Source organism: Mastigoproctus giganteus, chromosome 4 (assembly GCF_048544385.1).
Source record: "Mastigoproctus giganteus isolate SK-2022 chromosome 4, ASM4854438v1, whole genome shotgun sequence".
In the NCBI taxonomy this organism is placed as follows: Eukaryota; Metazoa; Arthropoda; class Arachnida; order Uropygi; family Thelyphonidae; genus Mastigoproctus; species Mastigoproctus giganteus.
The window spans coordinates 150,833,366-150,855,961 of NC_143578.1; the positions used below are offsets into that span (position 1 = coordinate 150,833,366).

Sequence of the window (22,596 nt, forward strand, 5' to 3'; positions counted from 1 at the left end):
ACTTTTAACTCGAACTTAATGCCTGTGCACAATATAAAATTTATAGTAGTAATGTATTAATTTCTATAATATAAATTAACACATTATACACACGATATAAATTGCTACTGGAACGTGCTAACGTTTCGAGAAGCAATACAAAATGCTAGTACATAAGATGTGCCGTTTTCTCCACAGGAAAGAAATTACGGCTTCATGTGGGCTCCATGTGTATTCTACTTAAAATGGATCTATCGTATAATAAATAATAGTCCTCAGTGACATGTAACGTAAACTTTCCAAGGCCTTAGAGAGAAAACACGACTTCCATATGCTATTTTCCGCTTCAGGATTTCATCAGATGTGAAGAGCAGCGTCTCTTCTGGGACAACAGACAGTAGGTACTTGTGTAAGTAACGAACTCAAATCTTTTCACTTCCTTTTATTTTTGCTTACAGCAATAAGTTTGTGTGTTATAGCACAGTATAAGATGTGACTAGGAAAGTTCCGGGAATGACTATTATTAGGAATGGCAAAATGATGTAAGGAAGCAAGTTTATGTAGCGTCGAAAAAGAAAAAAAAACTTGGGCGTTTACTTTTCCTTCAAGAATTTCTCCAATCCCGCTTTAAATTTAGATAAATTTCCAACCTTCGTAAGAGTAGGTGGAAATTTATTCCTACATTCTGCTCAAAATTATTCATAATATTTATTATGACAATCTACTTAAATCTAGTAATGACTAATTGAATTAAATTCGGAACGATGTTGTTAATAATTGAAAATAATTGAATTAAACAGCAAAGCTTAAGTGCTTTGCTGTTTAATTCAAAATTGTTTAATTCACGTGGCTTTACGTGCGTGAAATATTAAAAATTAAAAATGATAATTAGAATTTAAAAATCACCTTCGAAAAAAAACACTTTCATCACAGTTGATGAAATCACAAATAAACGTTGAAAAAATGAAAACCAGGAATACTGAAGATATATTTGGAAGATTCTCGGCTGAAAAAAAAAAAACTTATGAAACGATATTTATGACAGAAGTGTCTGCTACCAATGAAAAAAAAAAATAATATTTGGAATTTATTTAAATTTCTATTTAAAAAAAGTTTAATTCTGCGTTTAAAAGTTCAGTGTTTATAAGCACGTTAAAGATTCGAAGGAAAATATTATACAATATTTTTTAAAAAGGTATTTCGTGTATTTCGGGATGACATTTGGCGACCAAAGAAATTTATCAGACATATTGAACAGTTCAGGAAATGAAATCAACGTAAGAAAACAGTTCCTAACATTTTCTATTTCGATGGTCAGAGGTGAACCGAAAAATCAGAGAACTGTTATTTTTGCTAATCGAAAGTGAAAGCCTATAACACTAAAATTAGAAAGCATATTTCATATCCGAACCTAGTATCTCCTGCACGACCTATCGCGCATGGACTTCCTCTGCCTTTAAGACTCCATCAAATGCTGAATGTAATTTATATGGCAACGGTGACTGTTTCTAGTATGAAAATTTATATGTGAATCGCAATATTTCACGGCGAGAGATTTGGGTCTTCTTTCCAAAACTTTCTACAGAGATCCTGGGATAAAAACCTCGAGCTAAAAATCTACCTTCCATTGAATGTTTTCGTGGTACAGGCACAACGAGAAATTCATTCCATACTTTTCACAAGGCGATTCAATTATCTTTTGCAGCCATATTTCAGATTAACGACGTCTTTAGGAGCTCCAGTATATGAACCAAGTGACTGGAGATTGTTTATTTGTTTCACCAAAACTATAGTTACAGGGGAAGTTGGAAAGCAGTCTGAAAGGCATTATCTATTGTAAATGGTGCAGTTATGGTTCTGTTCCATTTGCAGCAAGGTTCACTCGTAGGAAGCGTATGGAAATCAAACTTTAACAAAAGTTAATACGAAGGACATAACTACCTATTAGCAAAGATGAGTATGCGTATGCTGTTTGGTCAACAGTTAGGTTACACTCACTCCCTGAAACAGGAAGTGACTCACAAGACCTCAAATTTTTCAGACAGAAGTTGAGAAAATTATTAGACTTTCAAATATTATTGGAGGTGGGGGATTTAGTGATATAGAGCAGGAAGAAATTTTAGATCATATTCATCCCCATCAAGAGGAATTAAAAAATGAGGAGTTAGAACTATTGGACTCCAATAAAGATGATTGTGAAGAAGAAAATGAAGAACAAACGAATTCGGAACTAACAAACAAGGGTATATCAGAGATTCTAAGAACAACCGAGTTTCTGATGGAGAAAATTAACCAGGAGGATCCCGACTTTCATAGGAATACGAAAATTAAGAGAAGTATTGACGATATTATGGTTTCTTATGTTGACATGAGATAGATCATGACAAAAATTACGGATTTTGTAAGTTAACTTCAAAAGCAAGTTCACCTTCTGCTAGCAGTTTCATCAACTGAACGTTTCTTCATATGTGTTGGTAAGTGATGATCAATTAAAAGTTTTATTTCATTGTTTTACTTTTTCGGCATGCAGTTTTATTTTAAATTTATGTAGGAATTCATTTCGATTCCATAATGGAAGTGTATACCAGATTAAGTTTGTTTTTTCCATAATTTAGTTTTGATATTTTTGAAGTTTAGCTTTCTTTCATCGTGTTTTCTTTTAACATAGGAGCCTTTGCATTTACGTTAGGGGCACGAACTTGCAGTCATTCAATTGGATCAATGAAACGAGAGATGAGAAATTATGAAGGAAGTCAATCTCGCCGTTAATTTTTGAAACTCCCATTCCAGCAAAAATTAGCATAGAAAAATATTACTTCCATATATTTTACGATGTTTTTAGTACTTTCACAAATTGTACCATTTGTGAAATTGGTAATTTATTTTAAAAATTGTACCATTTGTAATACAGATTATGGTTTTAATTCCTTACATAAAAAGTTTCAGAACCGAACCCCCGTTTTCCCAAAACAACAGTACCCCGCCGAACGCGGAAAGAAAAAAAAATAATAACTAGGACTGAGGCAAAAATTAAAACGCGTTTCTAAAATTAATTTCATCCAAGCGTGTAATCTCAAGAAAACACTTGAAATTGAATATAGACCCATTGGAAACCATAATACCTGAAATTTATTCTAATAAATGCTTACTTTTGTATTAATAGTCGAAGTGTCTTTTTAATCGAGTTTTGCCAGTATTAGAAAAAAATATACATTTAAACTGTTATTTGATAAATTAATTAAAATTCAGAAAATAACACCGAATGATCGTGTGAGTAGAATGGAACTGATTTGGTACAGATACAGTTTAACATTTGCAGCACGACTTAATTATCCATTTTGGAAATTCCAAGCGTCGAGAAACATCCTGGCACTGCTTATGCTGAAGCAATTTTTCGAACAGTTTGGGATATGCCATCGTGGATTGTTGGAATGCCACCGCAATGTCATTATGCAAAGTTCGCCGTCTAATTCTTTTTCAAAATCGTAATAAGTCCTTTAGTGTAGCATGGATCAGAACTACCTCTCTCTGCCAAATATTTTATGGAATGGAATTTCACAGCAGCAGAACCTTTTTTATAATAACAAGTGATGAGGTAACACTTTCTTCTATTATCAGACTGATTTCCCATTGATTAAATTGTGGACACAGATGTCATCAACTATCACCCAGGTTTACTTTTAAGTGTCGCCTACGTAAAGTTTACTTTTCATTGATTGTTTTGTGAGGATTTGCTGATAAACCTAAAATTGAAATTATGGTAAGTATTTTTATTTTAGTTATTTAATGTTAAACTGATAGGAATATAGACGTAATCCCCTTCCCCATAAAAATATTGCTTTAGTAAGCATTTTGTTACCGTGTTTGTTTTTAACATATCCCATTTCAATATACCTTTGCATTGCGCTAACGGAAAACTATTCATAAATCTATATATGGGTAATTAAACATCTATTACTTAGCAGACATTAAAAGCATTTTTTTTAATTCTCATCAAAAATATAAGCCTCAAAACTATTGCATGAGAAGCGGTTAAAACGGCACACTGTGGTGAATGCATCACAAGTATTAACGTGTTGACATTCACCCCACACCACCTTGGTACAAGAACCTCGTTAATATTCAATGTCAGGTCGTTGGTGTTAAATAGCTCAGCCAAGGTCTGACACCAGTATCGTTTTTAGTCTCTCGAGCTTTTATGTAACAGTTTCGGGTTCAGTGCTAATGTGTTAGGCCTCTCATATTCTACATGCTCATTAATCATGCTTCTTAACCTTCCAGGCACGCCAGACCCTCCCACCCACGTACGCTAAACTCAGTTCTACGACTCATTATATAAATCTTGCAGCCGAAATATACGCTACAAATTCATTAGATGCTTGAAACGAAAAAAGGATGCTGAACTTTGGGCAAAGCTAGATGCCCACACTAGTCAGATAATCCGCGTAAATTATTAATTTCTCTTCCGATTCTGTAGAACTGAATTTAAACATGAACTCTAGAATACTTCTCTTTCTTGGTGATTCCCTTCTACTTCTGATTCTCTCTCTCTCTCTCTCTCTCTCTCTCTCTCTCTCTCTCTCTCTCTCTCAGGGTAACTCGAAATTTTCTATTGTCTGCAACTCCAATGGAAGTTTAAAAATTGTGAAGCCCAAAAACGTCAAGTTCACTCAGTTTGAACAGCTTTTCTTTAAAAAGATCTTCAACATTAAAATCGACCATTATTTCAAAATCCGGTAATTACGTTTTCGCGATCAATAATAAGTTGTTAAAACTTCAGTGGCAATATTTGTAAATCGTACTTGGAATTAACCTTAACATGGATTTTCGAAAAGTTGTTGGGTGGGGAAGGGAGAATCCCTCCCCCGTGAAACCCTGCATGAAATCTCTCTTTCGCAGTCGAGTACCTTGGGAGTGAAAGTACACCGTTACATATGTGGCGTCATTTCTATGAAATGACGTTATTACCCCGGGGATTGATACTGCACTGCATAGCACTGAAGCGAAACGGGAAAGCCACTTTACCTACTTTTAATGTGTAAAAAAAAAAATTAAATAAATAATAATCTTCCAACGTCATAATGCAACCGAGACCGAGTGCTTCTTTTATCTAAATCACTTGAGTTGCACGGCCGCAACGCCTGTATATTTCCAGGAGATTATAAAGAAAAAAAATAGCGGAAGAACGAACTCGCACGACGTCGTGGAGAATTACTCGAAAATATTTCAAAACAGTTGTGGAATTACAAGGTGGGGAATACAATTCCTATATTGTCTACTAAAAGAAGAAATTAAATTATTGCAGGATCATAGTTTTCTGAACGTGAAACAAACGAACTTCTCAGCGAAGCCAAGTTAGCCTATGGCTGGGTTTTCAGGAGCTCACTCAGCGCATGGTGTCGCTCGCTTTGATGAAACATTGGTTGAAACAAATTTTTAAACAGGAATTCAGATTTGGTGAATGAGGTCAAGGGTGTGAATGATTTTGCATTGTTGAAAATAACCTGTAGAAATTGTTAGCAACAATCAGGATGCAAGTTAGAGGAACGTTTGCATTAATAAAGTAATTTGCCGGTATTAAAGTTACTGAAATGAGTGGATAACTTCATTATGGAGAATCAAAATATAGCTAGCCTCACAGAACAATTTCGCATGCCATGCTGTTTTTTTATTATTATTAAACACGTATACGACGGCGATTGCTGCGAAGCAACATACTTGGCAAGTGTGAGGGGCTTCTCTTAAATATAGTGTATGCAGCCTGACATAGTGGTCAGAAGCACACGCTCTTCAAGTGTACCGTGGTTCAAGCTCGTGACTGCGAAATATGATTAACGATTGTAACCACGATTTATTGTAAACTCCTCTGACCTAGTGGCGTGCCGTAGTATAAACAAGAACTTATTGTTTTGTCTATATTCTGCGATATTAAAGATTCACGTGCCCATTTATGAGAAAATAAGCTTCAAACAACAAAATTCTCCATGGCCATTTAATATAAACTAGTCTGAAATTATCTTTTCATTGCAGTGTATTGTCGGCAGTGTATTGAAGGAGAGGATAATCGCATGATGTTCTACGAGTTCGCAATTTCTCAAACGCTGTTTCTTGTCCACTGCCCCTATTCAGGTAGAAAAATGTATAATTATATTTACGGGAATCAGAGTTTATATACAAGGTGTTTCAAAAGTATGGGGAAAAGTTCTCGGACGTATTCTATCTGGGACGGTTCCGCGTAAGAAAATAATCATATAAACGTGTATGATGCTGAAGTTACGACTGTAGATATTACGGCTGCAGCTATAGCTGCTCTAATTTAAAAAAAAAAATGGCTACACCATAAACATACCGTATTTCCTGGACCATAAGACACACTATTTCCTGGATAATGTTGTCCAAATTTCTCTGCATCTTATGGTCCGAAGACATAATAGGTACACCCTGTAGTGCTTTTATCTCTGTTTGTGGCCAGTAAAACGGCCAAGTAAAAGGCTAGTACTTTTAGCGTGTGACCATTTCAGATCACACGCACGGAGGTAACAGAAAAGATAGGCACTGAATTCATCAAGAGTTAGCTGCAATTCCAGAAGGCCTCAGCCAACTGCAGCCACTGGACATCTCGAATAATCCTTTAAAGCATTCACACAGTGAAGTGGACCAAATGAATGGAGGCACTGAACCTCCATTTTTCAGTATTTTACATCAGCAGTTTGAATGATGCGACAAACTGTTTCACAGGTGTGCAAATGGGTGAAAAATTAATTCTTGGGAATTAATGAAACATGACACGGCTGTGAAGTCTTGCAAAAAGTATGGAACAAGTAGCCCTTGATGGAAATGAAAATGATATGGTCTTTGAAAGAAAAAAAAGGCGAGGTTTTGATTTCTATGAGGAGCAAAAACGTCATTTATAACACGGGAATTTGTTTAGTAAGCACTTTTGAATTTTTGTTTTAATTATATGCAATAAAATATTCCCCCCCCCACCACCCAAAATAATTTACCTCCTAAAACAAGATCTTATGATCAGGTACTCCTTATCGTCCGAAATTACATAATTAAAACCTAAGAATAAAGAGAATCATATAAGGTAAAATATTCCTTCATAGTATAGGTACTTGTCTTGACTTTTTTCCCCTTTTCTGGGCACTATAATAGGTTACAGAATTTTTTGCACATAGGTATATTCGTATAAACTATTCGTGATGTATTCAGTAATAAATAAAAGATGGATGGAGGGACCTCGTATGAAATAATGAAATTTTTGGATGTGGCGTACACACAGGAAGAACAGTTCGTTGACATAACGTGGCCTCGATAATCTACCCCCTCCGTATACACACTGCTCGGATTCCATCCCGTCTACTCTGGCAGAGTAGAAGCAGCAAGATTATAAACTTGTTGATCCGAATGCCTCCTAGAGAGTTACTAATAGGTTTGCTCTGGTGGACGGTGTTCACAGGTATTTAGCAGCCGACCTGCGAACACCGTTGTAGAGATGAACCCTCGAAATGCAAGAAAGATTATGTCTAACCATGATGCTCATCATAACCTAAAAATACATCAATCATATTGCATTGTGGAAGATATGTAAGGTTGCCCGAGCTTTGCTATGGGCATGGCCATGCAAATGGAGGATGCATTGGATGCGCCGCACCAGAGCCCCCGATCTAGGGAGCCATCAAAGTCTCAACATAAATACACGAGGCCCCTTAACCCTTTTTGCATCCGGGCCCCCAAGTATCTTTGGACGGTCCTGACTATGGATACTAAACATTGGTTTCACCATTCAAGCCTACACGTAAATAAGTAGAGGTGATGGTATTGCACCGGTTGATGAGTCATCTGCTATCTACTATTGCCTGGTCTGGTAAAAACAGTGGTGCTTCATTCCCCTATGTATTTTGGAATGCTACACCTCGATCCCTTCTTATTGGTTCCCACCAAGGTTATCATCTCCATTATACTAGGCGCAGTATTTCCAGGCTTGCACATGGGGTTATCCCCAAGGTTACCAACAGTCCCACCATCGTGAAGGTGCAAGCAGAGGATTAGGTTGTCACAGAACGACCGGAATCCCCAAAACAATCATATATCCTTGTTTCGTAAGCATCGCCTACTTTAGTCAGTGTTGTGTGGGTTGAAAAACCGGCAGACGCTGATGAGGGAAATCCCCCTAATCTTTCCATCTGAAATAGGATAACTGCAGCCCAGATTGAAGAGGCCTTTCAGAATTCATCTATTATGTATGAATAGAGGAATTCTGAAATTCTCTCACGATAAACCCACAAATGCTCTCTTTAAATTTCCCTTTAATTATAATGTATTTAGTTATAATTTTAATTGTATGTTCAACTAATTGCATATTTGAAGATGGATACTTACGACTAAAGTTGAGGTTAATAGAAGCAGACACGTCTCCTTGTTTATTTTTTGCTGTTACTTTGTAGAGGCCTGCATCAGTCTCGAAGACGTCATCCAAGTCCAAAGTAATGTTATACTTGTTAGGTCCGATCTCATTGATGCGGATGACAGTGCGGTGATCATCAAATAGCTGGACATCTTCGCGATACCAAGCTATTTCTGGACGAGGATTAGCAATTAATTGGCATTCAAACACTAATCTATTTCCATCATCTTCTTGCCGTAATTGTGGCTTCTGAGTAAAGGTAGGAGCCACTTCTTCTTGAACGCCCATCTTGTAAGATGAGCGTCCACTCCTCTCCAGCTATCACCAGAAGTGAAAAGATGGAAGAGAATGGCCTGAAAGAAAAGGAGAAAAAAATGTTTAACTGGTAAGCAAATAAACCCGCTATGAAAAGTGAAATGAAATAACTACTATCTCGTACACTTATTATAAAATATATCTTTCCTAAGTAAGCATATACATTAGGTTTTCGCAGTAATGTGGATGAAATCAACTCACTGGACTGAATCACAGTTCCCACGTAAAACGTGTCACTGTTGGAGTCGAAATATCAGAAGCATCGTACGAAACTCGCAAAGCTATCGCGAGAAATAAACATTCCCATTGGATACAAAATGGACAAATGCTGGTTTTCATCGCTATATTTATCTTGAGGGTAAGCTACTCCCGAGTATCTCGGCTGACGGATGACAGTCGCAGATGAATTGGAAACGAGCCCAAATATTAAACACGAATATCATTCATTTACAAGAAGGAAGTTTTCTGCACAGCTGCTGTGTTACAGTTGTCCTAACAAAATGCGGAATAACCACATTTTGTGTGCGCTGCTTTTTACCTTTCTGCTAATGTTACGGCATTTTTAATAATTTAATGTTTTAAAAGTGTACGATTGATGAACTATGCAATATTTAGCGTACAGTTATACATGTAATTTATGAATTTAATTATACGATAACTATATTTGAATAATAAATATACGTTAATTATGAATAATTATTACTACAGATTTCGGAGAATATCACGCATTAAAAAAGAACACAAAGCGTGCATTACCAGCGTGCAATGCAAGAGCGTGTTGAGCGAACCCAAAAGAATTGCAATTACAGTAAAAACTGCAATTTTATATACGTGAAATGCTAAAACGTAATCTCGCTGTCTCGTTATTCAGACACTTGACACCACGTTTGTTTTGCAGTTTTAAATGATTTATCGAGTGTCGCAAGCAGTGGTGGCTATAATGCGCCACGGCACTGCTACAATATCATGAAAAATTGACGTGCCACTTTAAAACTGATTCTAATAACGAAGAAATAACACACGCATGCGTAAAGCAATCCACATTAGAACCGTTCTTTTACATCATTCGAAAGACTGATTTCGGTCATGCATGCTTTTGTTAGCATTCATTAGCAATGAATAAAATTATTTATTAAAACAATAATGGTAAACGCTTTCAACGATGTCATCGACGATAAACTTGAAATTCAACAATTACGCAAAACGCTATGAAACAGCAAGGATTTCAAAGAAAAAAAATATATTATGATTTTATTTTGGCACTATCATTTGAAATCACCAGTGACCACGGCGATCCAAAACTCTAAATGAATAATTTTTTTCTTACCAGTACGCACGTTTAATATACAAAATAAAATTGAACTAATCTCAACATTACTGGAATTTTGCCTTGATGAGTACTTAAAGTCTCTTTCATGAAGAGAAAATTTAGAAAGTAATGATCTCTTACAACTTTGCCAGCTAAGACAAAGAGCCAATTAAATTTTGTATTGATAACAGATACCCAAAGTTGAGTTGATTTTACTTTTAAGAATGGTTAAGGAAATTTTCCATAATTCACAGGAACGAAATGCCAGCTTTATTCTAAATTTGGCAATTCAGTAACCATTTCGGGATGGTGTCCTAAGCTGAAATAGCCAAACAGACCAAGTTAGAGAAATACGCCAAATAAATTCAGAGGTAAAATGTCCTCTATAAATTTATTTAAATGTTCTCTGTGAATTCATTAATCAAATTTCTTGAACGTAACTTAAAAAAAGATCACTAATATCAGGTTAGGTTAAAATAATCACCGGAAGTAACTTCAACAAATAACACCACACTAGCAAATTACTATCTGCATAGCAGGTTGGGTAATAACTGGTAAATTATTAATTATCCTTGACGAAAGCGTTACAATTTATACCACATCAGTTCGCATAGTATCTCATAAAAAAAAATCTCTTTTCTTTAATCCTATTAGTTCGTTTATAATCTTTCTACTAATTTTATTAAGTAACATCGAAGGAATTTTCAGTGTTTTTAATTCTTATTAAAAACGTAAATTATTCAAAGAGAAAATAAAACTGAAAAAGAAAATTGCGCGGAATATCTAATTAGTAAAAACTGAAAGGAAGAACTTAACTCCTGCCATATTTCCAATTATGGGAATTATTTTACTTATACTTTGTACTTTCTATCACTAAATGTTTGTAGTTGTTAAACTATTGATAAAACGGTGTTATATGTCTGCTTAGTTAAATTCCGAAAAGTACAGAATAACAGCACCTTCGGGGAATCGAGATGCTGTTATTTCAATTGTTCTGTTTATCTTGAATGTTTTATCTATATTTTTACATATTTTTATCTATATTGAATGCAGAAATAAATAATGAGGCTGAATAAGAAGGAGATTAAGAATGCAATTTTATTAACTGCACATAAACGATCAAAACTAGTAATATCTCTTAGAGTAGTATTATTCTAATAAAACTAATTACAGAACGTGCAATATCTCTTAGAGTAGTATTATTCTAATAATAGATTTTAAAACTAATTATGTAATTTGAGTGAATTAAAAAAACATTAATTACAGTATTTAATTAAAAGTGCCAGAACAGTTTTTAAATTTAGGGTGAAAAAAGGGTCACTTTGCATTGAATAAGAACGTGTAAAGACACAAAAAGGTGATAGAGAAAACTGGTCTTACACATGTATTATATAATATTTGTACATCTAATTAATAGGCACTTACACAATTCCTTTATTCCGTCTATTCCCTGAGATACAACTAATCACTTGCTTCCACAACTTTCACTAAACATTATCATCAGAAACATCCAAAGAGTTTTAAAAGCTCCTGGCGATGTATGTGTGAATGCTTTGTTTTCCCTCAAGAAAGAGCCATTTGGTCGAGATTATTGCAGTTCTGAGTCTGCCACCCGAAAAACGGTATTTGACCTCTTTTGTTCCTCTTCCTCTTTGCTATTCTTGGACTTGAGAATGCGGGGATCTAGATGTTACGTTTCTATAGACAAACCGAGGGTGTACAGTTTTTTTTTTTTTCTCCTTACCCTTCCTAGAATTTGCGTGCGTGCCCCTTGAAAGGAATGTTCCGGTTAAAGATCCTCGTCTTGAATGCAGCACAGCTATTCTTCTTCCATTACGAGGCAACGGAAATGTCATTAATTTTTTTTTTTTTTTTGAAAACTAACAGTCCTCCAGTTATATTTTATCGGTTATTGAACTCTATTTAAATGCTTTATTATTCTAAATAACAATCAAAAGTGGAATTTAAAAAAAAGGATTTTGGATTCATTATCCATTATAAATATTCATATAATAGATCCAAAAATTGTACAGGTACTATCTGTTCCCAAATCGTTTCATTCATAACGACTATTAATCGCTAAATAAAAACGAGATAAAACATCGATAAACATGCTGGCATAATTAATAAACTAATTACTTCATTTTACATTAAAAATATGCTACACAAATACTTCACTATTGTGTAATATCAATAAAGATAGAGATCTTCAAATAGTTGTAATAATTCAGTAACATTCATTGTTCGCTTAAAATCATACATTGAAAGAGATTGTTTAGTTTGTTATTTGGTTTTTGTAGAGTTTTAGGCGCATCAGCAACTTAGGCTAAATGCGTCTCTTCTGTGGTCAATTTGCCGCTTGCTAGACGAAAATCCCGAGTTTCCAGGAGAGAAAAAAAAACATCCTAACGTCGCCTGAGACCGACTAACTCGGCCACGTTGTAAAAAAGCCCACAAAAATTCCCGGCATTGACGGGATTCGAACTCGAATCTTTTCCACCCGGTGTGGAGGAGGGAGCTGATTATACCAACTGCGCTACCCACGAGGGTACATTGATAATTAACTCAGTAGGACCTTTAGAATATATATAATATAAATAAGAAGGATAGGAAGACAACGCACTGTAAAAAATAAAACATTCATAACCTAAAAAAAAGTTTAGTAATACAGTAACTATATGATCTACAACAGTAGTTACTAAGATGTTTAGTCGAATGACGCCTTTTATTTTTATAAAATAAAAGGCAGGCAGACACACAAACACTTGCAATTCTGTTTCTATATTGGAATATAGGAAAAGCTTAATAGTTCGGTACCTACATCTTAAACTGTTTATCACATTTTTTTTGTGATAAACGATTTAAAAAAGGTAGGTACTGAATTATTAAGATTTTGCTATATTTCTATATATGATTATACCAACAGTACCTTAAGTCATATCTATAATCTTTACTATAATTCTGTTTCTATTAAAAACAAAACAAAAATTGAATTTGAAGGTAAATCTATTCAGTAGTAGTAACTGCTTGTATATCGATATTATTACTGTATTGCGAAAAGACGTTTGCGTTACCTTCCATAAACTTGATGATGCTATTAGCATAGTTAACATAAATGGACACAGCCCCTGTACATTTACACAGCCAGACAGACACGAGCTGTAATCTGATTTTATTAATATAAAAGGCGCGCCCACACATCAAACACAGGTTTCATCAGTAGTAATGTGATGCATGCAAAGCGTAAATGTTCATCACAACGTTAATCTCTTTTGCCAAAAACCCTACATATTTAAAAACGGTGACAAACTAAAAATAAATAGCAAACGGAAATTTTCCATAAAACGAAGAGTACTCTAACTTACCTGCAACAAGTACAAAGCTGTACTGCTTAGAAGTCTGTTAATCGTGCATACACCGAAGACGCACTCGGCTAACGCAGTTTGAGTGGTGATCAGATTTCCGCTGAAGACGACAGAGCGTCAACACCCTCTGCAGCCAGCTGAGTAAAGGTAGCAGTGAGTTATGATCGCATCTATGTCAAGTCTAAGTTCTAGTGATTTGTTATTCCTAAAGAGGTGTTAAGGAAGGTTTCCGTATTGCTTTTCTTCTTGCGAGCAATGAAAACATTGCCACGTACCTGTCAGTATCCACTTGTCACCTCTTCTGTTGACTTGTTTTTTGACATGGTGCTGAGAAACTTTAAAGAGGTTGACTATCCTTTGGAAATTCTGCAAACAGCTGAGAACTGCTAAAACAATCATGGCCAAACATGGTCTAGTTGTCGTCAAAGCACTGCAATTGTCATCCTCAGAAACAAATACGCAATAAAACAAGTCTTTCATGGTCCAACTAAACACAAGAGCTATTTTCAAAAATTACTTCGTACCCCTCTCAATAAATTCAGCTTACATATCATCTTTGCTTTTGTTGGAGAAAAAGGAAAAGTTCAGATAATTTTTCATTTTCATTCGTAGTCAGCATTAGGGCATCACAAATAAAATATGTCCTTTACTTTTTGGTGAAAAGTACTCGAACTTGGGATTTATTGAGAAATCGAGGATTTTAAAGAATTCAGAGCGAAAAGTTCTCATCTAGGCTTTGCCATCTCGGGCATGTAAACATGAATACATTTGTATTTTACGTTCACTAAGCTATTCCGAGAATCACACAATTTGTTGAGATGAAGAGTTTTCAGAGTCGGAGGAAATCAGTTATGTCAACGGATGAACAGTGACGAGCACTAAATTTTGTATAATCTTGTTATCAAGAATGGTTCTAATTTTTAAGGGTTAAAAGTCAAGGAAATATTTTATGTCCTGACTTTAAATATTGTGTGAAAAAATATCACTAGTAGGGACTGGCTGTTATGTTACTGGTATGACGGAGTTACATTATTATTGTTTCCTTTTTCAACACTTCAGCTTTATGATACTTGATTTTCTATTTATCAAAGTAATCCTGGGTCACGCAATGCTCGTTCTGTCCTTTTCTGATTCATTTCATCCGCTTCCAGCATACTTTGCTTTCAAAACAGTAACAGTGCTGAGATAATTCTACCAAATTCATTTAGTTTACTTTCAGCACACTTATTCTTTGTCTTCCCAAACAGTGAAAGATCCTCCAGTCACTGACGATGGAAATATGGAATAAATTACTGCTTATTTAATAGTGTAGTGTAGTTGGTGTTCTTGTTAATAGAGAGAATGTATAATATCGGCAGGTCACTTTCTTTCGTCGAAAGAAAGTGAAGTGCCCCACTTGCCTCCTTCGAATGATGGTCCCTTCACCATTATCAAAGGTAGAAATTTCCTTACATCTGCTAATCAATTTCATCGTTTCGTTTTCCGTCAAATCGCACAAGGAGTTAAAGCCACGTCCTCTTTTTGATCCTAGGTTACCTCATTTCTTCTCGATATAAATGAAGAGCTAGTTGTTTAAAGATTTCCCTAGAAATTCGCTCGACCGAATACAGCATAACCCCTTGGCTTAGTGCCATGAAGAGTTTTGTAAAGTCTGAGAACCTACATGTAATCTTTGCATCTTACAATAAAGATTATAAAAGTAAGGCGAAAATTCAACTTTTTGCCAATGATCACACTGTTATTAATATGGAGGTTAGCTCAATCAAGGTGAATCACTTGCTTATACCTCGGCACGACCACCAGGTCAAGGAGATTACAATAAATCAAGAATACAATCGTTAATCGTATTTAGTAGTCAAGGGCTTGAACCATCGTCTACTCAAAGAGCATGTGCTCCTGACCACTCAGCCACCGCAATTCTCTTAGCATTAATAATATTGGGTGTCATATAGTCCTCTGGAAAAGCCCTCAACTAAACTGACCACTGGTGAAAAAAAAAAAAAAAGTTAATAGTTATTTTAACCACACTCTGACTATATCAAATTTTTCAGCATCTTTATGATCCTTGATAAATCTGCAAATTAAATTTCCCAGATTAGAAATTAAACCGAGCACTAAATCTCTTTCCGAAATCAAACCCGAAAATAGGAAAAATGGCGAGTTGAATTTCAGTAGGTCATCCATGATCACCTTTCACTCCACACTATTACGTCAAAGAACGCATCCAACGCCGGTATCTCACCCTATTTTTCCCCTTCTGAGGCATAACTTTATTTTTACAAAACAAAGAGATAATTAGAAACTATCTTTCTACATATTTCTGTAGCGTGTGGTCTCATGAGTGAAAATCATGAGTGCTGATCCACTTCAAGTCTAGAAACTCAGACCCGGAGTTCTGGATTTGGAGGTGATAGAATGGGTGGTTGCACCACTCGCACCACAAGGAAGACTAGACTCCGTACTAGAGTTCAACATCGGGTCGTTAACTGCGGGTTACCCCCAGTGGAAATCTGGTTTCCAGTAATTTTGCGATTTGGGTCTGGGGCGGTTCCACTTTAAATAATTTAATACAATAATATCAAATATTAATACTCGAATGATATTGTTTAGTGCAATTGCATCATTACTAGGTAGTTGAATTTTAAGACAAACGGAAGTTTGTAGGTTAGCCATCACATATATTGCGTAAAATATATTGTGAAATCCTTCATGACGAAATGGAAATATTCTCTGCTTCAGTATAAGCTGTATTATTATTTATTACTTAGTATTAGCTTTTATACTTCAAATAAGTAACGCTTCCCCATTAGAGAAGGCTACTGTTAATTATCCCCAGTTGAGTACTATCCAGACGGTACCGTTTCGAGGATATTTGGCCTCTCAACGTGGGCAGGTAAGTACCAGTGATATGTAAAAGTGCCACTGGGAACTTAGTGGTGCATAGACATACAATTCTTACATTGTAAAGGATTTCGCAATATAAGACGTTCATATTGCTTTCAAAAAAAAAAAATAGTATGAACCTTTTAAGTGAGATATTTTTTACGGTAGCTCATTAGTGCTTTATTGTGTTATTTTTATTTTAAATCTTTATATCGATATTTTAATATATTTTAAATTTTATCTTAGATATTTTAAAATCTTTACATAAACGTAATTATTGTTTCAACTGGAAAGGTAAGAAGGATAAGAATACATGACTGAAGGAGGAACTGTCACAGACGATTCATCTGTTACTTTTCAGATTTTTTTTCTAGTTGGTGACGATTCTTTTCTGTTTGCTAAATGCAGTGAATTCGGTCGCTTTAAATTAAAATTCGCTGTGCTATTAGACAAGATTTAGTCTCTGACAACACAAATTCATGATCCAGAGAAAAATCTAAATGAGACTCGACCGAGATACTGTATCTTTTAGTGCATAATACTCTGGCTTCTTTGGAGAATTATTACAGGAGAATTCCGTGATAAAAACATGGAAAAGACTAGAGTCGAAATCGCACTAGCACCCTCCCTGTGAGCATATGCGCTCAATCTGTAATTGCCTTATGCACAGAAAGAAACAATGAAGTCTACCACCAGACAGTGGACGTATAGTAGTCTTTGTTGCATCCAGGATGGTATAACATCAAAATCCGGACAAATATGCGATTAAATTTTTGGTTCTTCTGAGGGTGTACAGGTAAAAACGACAAGGAAGATTAACAGAGGGGAAAAAATCAATTTCTTTTCTGGCAGTGCTTTCTGGCAGTTGTTTTCTCTTTAGTAATTGGGTCCAGAAGCATCCCAGCTTAAGACAGAATATTACGCACCTAATTTTTTATGAAACAGAAGAGCTTTATTTTTTATTAATATTTTCTTTCCACCCACTGGTTCGAAATTATTAGAATACGCTTCCGCTGTTTGAATAAATGCTATTTAGGTCACCATATTAAATATATTAATTTAGATTGCCAGCTTTCTGTTAGAAATGCAAGTTATTCATGCTTGGTAACTGCCTTTTGATCTGGCACCAAATTTACTGCACCTGTTCATTCATTGACAAAGACGACCATTCATGGAGGAATGGTATAACACAGAAGTCCCATTTCTTAGTAATTGGGCCAGTATTTGATAATGAGTTCTTATTCTAACCAAGGTCATGCCAAGATTTTTTTTGGAAGATTTATTTTCTTGGGCGTGCTATTTCCAGCTAAATCAATTTCAGAAAGAAACTTTAAAGAACTACTGTTTGCTGTGCAGTTAAGAAAAATTCAACCTATTTATTTGAAACTGCAATGAATCTATAAATAGTTCAACTCGTAGAATTAACTTATTACTGTTCTTTTGAAGAAAAGATAAAGAAAGAGTAAAGTTCTTGGAGATTAAGTAAAGAAAGGAAGAAATGAACACATGTGCGAGGGAAAAAAATGATAAACATAGCAAAAGAAGTTTATAAGATGCCTAATAACGATTCATTATCGAACTTGTTTGATAAGAATAAAAAGTCTAAGTTTTCTGAATATGAACATACTTTTTATTTGTGTTTAAATTTTATATTATTTATTACGCTACCTGCATAAGATCACTTCGATTCACAAAATAAGATAATTCGATTCACAAAATATAATCAGAGAAAACATACACGAAAACAGAATGCATATAAAATTTACAAAGCTTATCTATACCATGCTTTCCGAAGCTAAAAAATACGCTTTTATTTTTGTCCTTGTCTCTACAGGGTTTCTTCTAGTTTTAGTTTAACGGAAGAAGCATCAGCGTGTTCAAGAGGACTTCCTTGTGCAGATGACTAACAGTGCACCGCATGTACTCCATCTGTTATTTTGACACGTTAAGCTGCTCATGTACCTTTTTCTGGCTATTGCCTGATCACCATGTTGTTGAATAACTTGACGTTCCAAAGTGATGCGTAACTTACAGCAGATACTCACAGTATCTCTAAGAAATTAATTTTAATTTGAATTTTAAAATTTAAAAAATGGGCATCAACCTAAACTTTATTACTAAAAAACAGGCTATGGTATTGGCAAGCAGCCAGTGCGTTATAATTCTTCGCAGACATGCATTCCTAATGTTTTTTTTTTAAGCTGTTATTGCTTTTAGAGCGCATCAGCATCTTAGATTATACTTCGCCAGCGTATTGCAAATGCGGACATGTCTATTCACCCAACGATTTGCACTTTGGGCAGGCTGGAAACCATTCACGGGAAAAACCCTACTCCCTTCGCTAACTACAGCCACCACTGAGTGACGAGGCGAAACCATTAATTTTCAAGGAGGATTTTTAAGCATTTTTATAGCGCATATTATGAAGTTAAAGCTGCGAGATCAATATTAATATAATCATCATTACAATATTAATAATTAATTATTTTGAAATTCGATAAGACGCTAATATTTTTAATAAGATAATACTATGGTTCCACTTATGACTAAGTGGAACCATATAAGGGTAAGAAATACGCTCACCGGTACAAAAAACATGGACGAAGCACAATTCACCTACCATGCCTATCTGATAACACTAGTTTACAAATTTAAGTTTGTTCACTGGGGTTTGAATTTCAATAGGTCCTACTGCCGAAATATGTTGCTGTGATTTCAAATATGACATCCAGATACATCACAATTTAAGAAATAAAGTATTGTTTTTTACGAAAGTATATAAAACTTTATTGTATTTAGTAATGACAAATTGATAAGATTACATTTTCATATATCAAAAAATACGTAAATACTAACAAGTATTAATCAAAATTCATTCTGAAACTTTCATTAATCAGACCTTCGTCTCTTTGTTTGAAAAGAACGTTTAATATTGTTTTTCTTTTATGTACAGTGCCAAGCTTCTCTCTTTTTAAACACCAGCAGTAGTCGGCCATCATGCTTGTATTTCACCTTCCCTGGTACCTTTGCTCCGTTTCCTTTGCCCTGATGGAATCTCTCCCCCTTGTTCTTCGCTCATCTGCAAGGTTTTCGGGGAAAAAATCAAGATGGGCATGCAAAAAGTGAATTTTGATGCTCATATTGCAACCTAAATTGCGAAGCTTTTCGAGCATATTTCGAACAATTTTCTCATAATCCTGTGATTTCCTAGAAAGTTTTCCATTACACTTTTAAAAGCAATCCAGGCTTCCCTTTCAACATCAGTCATAGTAGTTTCAAACTGACCGTCTAAAACCAATTTTTTAATTTGGGAACCAATGAAGATACCCTCCTTAAGTTTAGCGTCAGATAAACCGGGAAATTTACTGCAAAGGTACTTAAAGCAGTTGCCACCTTATTCAATGCTTTAACAAATTGCTTAAAGTCTGGCTTCACCAAACTTTCGTGCATAATTGTTTTGACCCCTGTGTAAGATTGAGCCTCCGAGGCCACTGCTTCTTTGTCCAATGCAGCGCTTAACTCTGCAATCCCATTCACAAATAAATCATGGCGTTTTAGTGTACACACCCTGTTGCCCCAACAACATACATAACACTTTTAAGTCTCCTCATAGTTGCCATTCGTGATCTTGATATTTAATTTTCTCCAGAAGAAACTTTAGATTGTCATAAGTACACGGAATGAGCAACTGGCGCAGATGTGTACTTATCTCCATTATACAAGAGAACACCTTTTAAACTAGTCTTAGAAGAGTCTATAAATAGTCTCCATTTACTAAGAACATATGATAGAGCTCCTAAGGCACTTATTAAACCAGCGATATCACTGCAATATACGAGAGGACCTTCTTGTGAAAAATACTGTATAAACTCCCTTTCACGATTTCTGTACCAGGAACAAGTAAGTTCTTCGCTGTAAGTCTGGATCCCAGAATTTTAGCAGCATAATTTGGAAGACCTAAGTCCCTTGCTAAATCGTTCAGTTCGACTTGCGTGAATTGCTGTGGCGTTAAAATATTTTCTGGTTGATAACATTCCTCTTCACTAACCTCTTTAGCTTCTGCTTCGGTGGAAGAAGATGTGGACTCCGAAGTTTCTGGTGGAGGTTTTACAGACAGATCAGGTCCATGCGGAACCTATCTGATGGCTGACGGTAGATCTGGATATTTGATGTCCTTTTTATATTTTGAATTGTAACCTTTAATGTCACATACACAAAAGTAACATTCAGCATGGCTTAGTGGCTCGCCCACACCATAGGAATAGCAAATGGCAAGCACGCCTTTTTTCCTCGACTCCATTTTCTAAGATGTTCGACACATTATGGTATACTTTATACCGTTGCCCATGATTTATCCTGATCGCTTAGTTTTATGGCAAAGTATGCATAATACGATTTTTTTTACAAAATCAGTAATATTTCGCCTCTACTTTACAGGAACAAAACAACCACATATGTAACAAAATATATCGGGAATGTTTATACACTTTCTCGTTGCCATACTAAAAGAAAACTAACACACAATGAGAGCTCACGACGGTTTTTACAGGAGTACTGTGACTAGATAAGGGATGTGCCACTGATATAGGTTCTGTGGTTGAATGGACTGTACAAACAAGTGAGTGCATGCTCGGACAAGTTTAACCCGTAATTACACACAAGAGTCTCTCAGACTCCACTCGGAAAATAAAATTCTGGGAATCACAGATGGGCCGGAAGAGCGGGGTGGAGGGGCTGTATACCTTCCTGGGTCAAGGTCGGCTACCTTGCAGTGTGTGTAGTTACGGGTTAAACATGCACGATCTGTTGTATTTGAGGCAAATATTTGATACTGATTAAGAATATAGGGGTATAAAACTTGTAAACCATTGCAGAAACTATATTTGCGTATAATACCTAGGTAATATTTTGTTAATGAATTGTGAAAAATCTTTACGTGACAGAAACAAACGGACTTCGGTTTAGTAATGAGTAAACATGCATAAATAACTGCCACATACTTTTACTCAAACCCCAGATACACTGTAAACCAGTTTAATGGTTTCCAAGGCAATTTTTCTCCGCCAATGTTTGAGCCGGAGAAAATTGCATGATTACGGTCATTGCATGTCTGGATCGTTTTGGTGGCAAATAGTATTTTAATTTTCTCTCCCATATTTTAGATGGGCTTTTGGAAGACCCTTCCGTGAATTTACCCATGACGGTGAGCCTGCATACTCCATCTAATCGGTATGATGCATTTTCCAGAGCAGTGGATGGGTCATAGTCATCAGGCTCAAATGAAATTGCCCGTCTGGTCAACAGAACCAGATGTGAATCTGATTTATTTTTATTTCTTGGGTCATATCAAAGAAAGCTGTACACCACTATAGTAAATACTCAACAGGGACCTTGGGCATCCTGCTCTGTATGCTGTTGATGCCATTAGAAATATACCGTCTACGAGCTTTGCTTTTGCGATGCACAAAAAATGTTGTCCATACTCGGCATAACCACTAGTCAGAGGAGTTTAATTATTTTGATGATGAATACAAACATTAACAGTATTTAGCAGTCACACAGGCTTCGACCATGTACTCAAAGCGCGCGTTCTTCTGCACTCTCGCACCTTACTCGGTGCAAAGGTGCAGAATTTTAATAATATTGTAATAATATTTTATTATTAATTAAGATGAATTTTGAGAAAGGAAAACAAAGAAATTGTTTATTAATTACACTAGGTGACAAGTTTTCTGCTCAACTTCATTTGAATTTGGGCACACTCATTAAAAATATGGCAAAGCTCCTAGGAGGGTGAGGTAATGGAGTACATATAGTTAAAGAAGGCTCAAAGGAGTGACGTATCATATAAATCAGGTATGCTATTGAGATCAACACGTTGATTCTTTTGGACTGGAAAAAGGCAAATATCTCACCTGCTCATTAAGGTGGAGCTGATTAACTACAGATACGCTTGTTTGACTTTAGTTCAGTGTTGGAAACCCTCTTTCTAACCTTCTTAGTGATACAGATGAGGGTATACAGGGTGAGCTGTCAAAGTTTGCTGATGATTTAAAGGCTGGCAGAACATGAAAAATTTGATACCAGGCTATGCTGTTTCAAATGACTTACATTTAGATCGGCTACACACATGGTCTTAAAAATGGCAACTGAAGTTTAATCCTGATGAATGTAAGGTTCGCATTTGTAGAAAATAAATACGGGGGGATGACTTACATACTACGGGATATGAAATTAAGGTGGGTCAGGATGAGAAAACTTTATGGGTTTTGACACAACCAGACACGAAAGTCGAAGTTCACATCTAAGATGTGGATTGCAGGCTTGGCAAGTGA

General features: G+C 35.6%; 1 protein-coding gene across 1 annotated transcript in view; it reads right to left on the bottom strand.

Annotated features, from left to right (window-relative positions):
- LOC150087120 (twitchin-like) overlaps window positions 1–22,596 on the bottom strand; it is a 3,511,780-nt gene that overhangs the window by 3,482,589 nt on the left and 6,595 nt on the right. Inside the window, 1 exon segment of the mRNA XM_090372971.1 lies at window positions 8,365–8,742. Within this exon segment, the coding sequence (XP_090229097.1) occupies window positions 8,365–8,677 (313 nt within the window). The 5' untranslated portion in view covers window positions 8,678–8,742.